This window comes from Rhagoletis pomonella, unplaced genomic scaffold (assembly GCF_013731165.1).
Source record: "Rhagoletis pomonella isolate Grant_MI unplaced genomic scaffold, Rhpom_1.0 Rhpom_scaffold_11890, whole genome shotgun sequence".
Taxonomy (NCBI): Eukaryota; Metazoa; Arthropoda; class Insecta; order Diptera; family Tephritidae; genus Rhagoletis; species Rhagoletis pomonella.
In genome coordinates, this window is record NW_023470421.1 from 1 (window position 1) to 4,921 (window position 4,921).

Consider the following 4,921-nt stretch of genomic DNA (forward strand, 5'->3'; position numbering starts at 1 on the left):
GCAAGAAAATCTGAAAGTGCAAAGAAGACAAGTTTGTGTTATGGGGGGCTCTGTTTTTAAGGGATCACCGTTAGGGAGCTTTCAAAACTCAACACTACACTCACTTGTCCAATACTTGCACCGCACCGGTGCGATGTTTCTCCCGTTGGCCCTCCATACTCTCAAATTCGTCCGTTGTGTCCATGGTGTAGAGCGGCAGCACGTGTAGCTGCTCATCGTCAGGCGGACGGCCATCACGGTTGGAAGGCTTCAGCAGTGCCACCTGCACTGTACACCCGTCCTGCATATTATGCAGATCTCTATGAGCGTGTGCACAAAAATCTAGGCAAGCGGTAACGCCCGAGAAAGGTCGGCCAGTTTCCAGGCCGAGTCGACAGTCTGTCGCTTCCTTCTCGTACTTAGTTTGATTGTCATATGACCGAGGGCATACTTGTTTGAACAACGGCGCCAATGCCGTGGCTAAAAGATTCATATGATCCTCGATAACCGACTCTTCGCTCTTTACAGAGAGTCGGAATTTGCGCACAGTCTTTGAGCGGGCATACTTACACCCGTTGTAGTACATAGACCAAGAGCAGCCAAAACTGTAGGATGCAGCTGAAGTTTCTGGATCGAGGCCTATCGAGGGTAAATAAGGTGATTAGAAAATTTAATCCAGCCAGAAATAGAAAGAAAGATAACATACCTTGACACGCACATGTGCGACTTTCGTTTGTGGCACAACGGCGCGTTGTTGGAAGTCCGAATTTATTGAGCTTTGGTATCAGATTTTTATAAGCATTATCCGCCTCAAGACGTGGCATACCATCCCAAGCAACCATACAAACAATTATAAAAGCTGCTGCGCACCTATAAATCAAACATTAGTCTATAAGAAATCTTTAGAGATTTAAATATTAATATTCTCTATACCTATGCCCTGGCCGCTTCTTTACAACAACCAAAATTTTTTCTTCTGGATCGGCGCGCCTGATAACCCATTTCGCTAGTGGACAACCTTGGGTTGTTTTGCCTTCCTTGCCTGTGTAAATGATTTTCTCTATACGCAGCTGCCTACCGGATATCTGGCAACGCTCTTCGAATTCTCTACGCAACTCGGCCAGTGTCGAAGCAGTGCCTAAAATAAATAAGTAAGTTTTAGTGTTTAGTCATCTACATGCCTGGGAACACATTACGACTCACCGAGATGGGTATAGTATGTTCCTGGTTCTGGTGGATTTTTATCGGAATGGAAGCATTCGCACTCAGGTATCTCCGTCTTATTGCCCTTTTCCAGCCGATCTGAGGTATCGAACAAAGGATTGATTTTTTCATGCTTAACCACAATTTCATTATCTTCTTGCTTTGCACCCTTCTTCTTAGGCTTCGTGCCACAGCTAATTTCTGCTGGCTCCTCTACCGGCTCCTCCATGATTTCGTCCTTGGTCTGGATGCCTGTACAAGTCCCATCCTTGAGGTGTTCAGCGGTGGGTGTGCGGGTGCTGCCTTGACGACAACACGAAAAGCCACTACTATTTTTGATGGCCGCCGGCCCGCCTTCGCCTAAAAATGGGTAACCGGCGTTATGGCCCAGTACGCCCATGTCTTCAATTTTGGGCTCGATCATGGTGTGACCTAAATGGGAAGGTGTTGGGCCTAGATGGTACCGATGAGGTGGTATGGGATAGGCATGCGCTGGTATGTCCTTCTCGTAGTTTGTGGGTAAGGGTATAATGCTATTGGTATCTGGCTTCCGATCAATATCCATCAAGTGATTGTTGTGATGATGCAAACCGACGCTATTACTACTCTTCATTAGTGGCCCATTGGACGCTTTCAGGTGGCTAGAATGTCCCAAAGAGCTTGAATGATGCGGATGCATGCCATGCGTGCTGCCGTAACCCATGCCTGCTGATGAATGCTGATAGCCTGGTACGAAGTTCTGTTGATAGCTCTGTTGGAATGAGCTTGAGCTGCCGTAGTATGGTGAGTTGTGATAACTCGCATAGTCCTGCTGGTTCTGATGGTGTTGCTGTTGTGATGGCATGCCCTGCACTTCGTTCTGGCAAAAATCAGCATATTGTATAAAATTTTGGTAGTTGCGTTCATAGCCCTCCATTTTGGTATGCTGGGTGGGCAAGAGGCCGGGCTCAGTTTTGATGTACGGTGTGTGGTAGTCGGGATGTTGTGGCGGCGGATAGCCATGGGAGGGAGGGTAGCCAGTCTTATCCATAGATTTTATGCTGTGTGAACCATGTACAGGACCATGCAGCCCACCACCAGGATCATTACTATTTTTATCATGTTCTGCTGCCTCTGCTGCTGCCGCCCGACTTTTACTTTTACGACTCGATTTTTTTGGTTGTGGTTCAGAATGTGCAATGGTGGTGTGCCCACCATGACTGATTGTAGTATGCTGTTGTTGATGGTGATGTTCGGGTGCTGGAAAACTACTTGCCACTGGTTTCTTAAACGAATTTGTATGGTGTGGTTTCCAAATTTGATCGCCACCACCTCCTATTGGTTCTGGCGCTAATGTGCTATGTCCGGGTGTAAGGCCCACACTACTGGACGTTTGAATGCCCTGCATTTGCTGCTGTTGTTGATGTTGCTGCTGTGAAGACTGTGTGCCGGATATATTAGCACCAGTCGTACCATTGGCGTTCATCACTGAATCGCCGCGGAGATGGTGGCTATATGATAAAAAATGACCGGCCTGTGGTTGTTGCGATGTACCGAGCGCGGTAGGGCCGGAACCAATAGCTCCCGGATTGTTGGACATATGCAGATCACTTGGAGCACTCGATAGAGGATCTTTGGGATCGTTTTTGCGAAGTATCATCGATTTGATGCGTGTGTTGAGATTCACACGTTCGCCCTGCTGGTAAGGGTCCGTTGCAGCGCCAACTGCAGATGTCTGCTGGGGCTGGGTGTTCCAATTCCAGTCCTGTTGCATTTGTTGTTGTTGCTGCGATTGTGGTGGCGACGAAATATGATTCTGTGCTTGTTGTTGTTGTTGTTGTTGTTGTTGCTGCTGCTGCTGCTGTTGCATAGAGTTATGATGTGACGAGGGTGGAATGTTGGCACCGTAGGTTTGTTGAGCCGAAGGCATATTGCCGTTGGGCGATTGAGGAATATGGTTCGGTGATTGAGAAACATGGCGGGGTTGTTGTTGCTGCTGTTGTTGTTGCATCAGATTACGCGTCGGCGATTGTGGCACAGACGAGACGTTAGGCGGTTGCATTGGTGTTGCATCCGTTGGAGCCGATGACGGTGCTGCTGTAGTTTGACCGCCATTGAGTGGAGTAGTGCTCGAGTTGCTTCCGGCAAGAGCGGAGCCTGCTACCGTAGCTGAGCTGTTGTTTGATGCAGACGTTTGCTGTTGACTTGAGCCGCTGTAGTCGCCTGAATACCCGTTACAGTTGAGTGAGCGCGGCGGCACGCTGCTCACTCGCGGATATCCAGGCGTGTCGTTTCCCGACATCGTCTTATTCAAATCACCAGATACACCCAAGTGCTGCTGTTGTTGCAAACCAACTGCGGGTGGAGCTGGTGCTGCCGACACCTGACCGGCGTACGTAACAGCGGCCGGACTGAAACCAACACCCTGCAGGCCAACTTGGTTAATGGGCGCAGTCGGTAGTTGCTGGCTCTGGAAATCGTAACGCTGTACCGGAGCACCATATGGGGAGCGCCCATAATTCGGATCGAATCCGAGGCCGGTCTGCACATATCCATTTGATGGGTAGGCATATGACTGCGTTTGGAAATCCAACGAGTTGAGCGATGAAATGGGTGGAGTATTCTGTGGGATTTGCTGGATAAACTGATTCTGCCAGCCCTGTGAGGGGTCGGCTTGCCATGTAGGATAGAAGGCCATTGGCGCCTGAAAAGAAAAAGTCAGATGGCGAAGTGTCAACACAAATGCATAAATAGCTAATAAAAAATAATAAAAATTATCTAGTTCGTATGTGAGGTTGACCAAATTTTACAGGAGAGAGTAAAATCTGTCTTATTTCAAAACGGTTCTCTCCTTCATTTTATCCCCAATTATCTCGACCATTAATATTTAAATATCGATATTTTGGTATGACTGGATACGCGGTTTTGCATTTTAAACGGCGATATATGTATGTACGTATAAACACAAACCTACTTACATATGTATGTATTTACATGCATAAAGCTATCATATTTCATTCGCTAATGCTGCCCCAGGCGGTACTAAAGTTTACCGCTGGAACTGTGAGTGATAAATTCTGAAAATTAAAGCATCTGCACGAAAATCAACAAACCTTGTGAAGGGGTGAGTTTTAAAATAATTTGATGCGACATACCCTTAGAATTAAATATATGTATGTAGATACTTGCAGACCTGTGAAGGGGTACTAGTAGTAGAGAACGATTTAAATATGGTAAATATTGCTTAAGTATAAATACACACATTCATATGCATGAAAGTGCACATCTATGTATGTACATTAGAGGTTTCCGCCGACAGACTTTAAGGCGGCGGCGGCGGCGGTGACGCCGGCGCAACTGTCCATAAGACAGATTCCAAAGAGCCATAAGGCTACTAATCCTATCATATACTCTCGTCAGCGTTAGGCATTCGACATGCAAATTCAGATTATAATTCTATTTAATTCATTCTTGATTTAGTTTTAAATTTAAATACTTTTACTCATGATACAATAATTTTTAGAAGGTAGTTTCACTTCAAAATTTTTGACATAAACCGTGTCTGTGACAAACACGCAATGTGGCCACTGCTACGATATAGAACTTGGGGATTATCGCTTGCTATTTTAGATATTGTTTTAACAGAACATGTAAAGATTTATATGTTTCATAACTGATCACTTAATTTTTAATATAAATACACGTATTTTGTTCATACATTTTTGCCACTGCTAATCACATGAATAAAAATCATAAAAAT

At 45.7% G+C, this 4,921-nt stretch overlaps 1 protein-coding gene across 1 annotated transcript; it reads right to left on the reverse strand.

Moving 5' to 3' along the window:
• Nucleotides 1–6: 6 nt before the first annotated feature.
• On the reverse strand, nt 7–3,967 carry LOC118756734 (DNA N6-methyl adenine demethylase-like; the record flags this gene model as incomplete). Its single annotated transcript, XM_036491479.1, has 5 exons — nt 7–10; nt 105–618; nt 686–849; nt 913–1,117; nt 1,183–3,967. Coding segments are annotated over 5 exons (3,672 nt in total), but the record flags the coding sequence as incomplete, so codon positions are not given.
• Between the last annotated feature and the right edge of the window lie 954 nt (nt 3,968–4,921).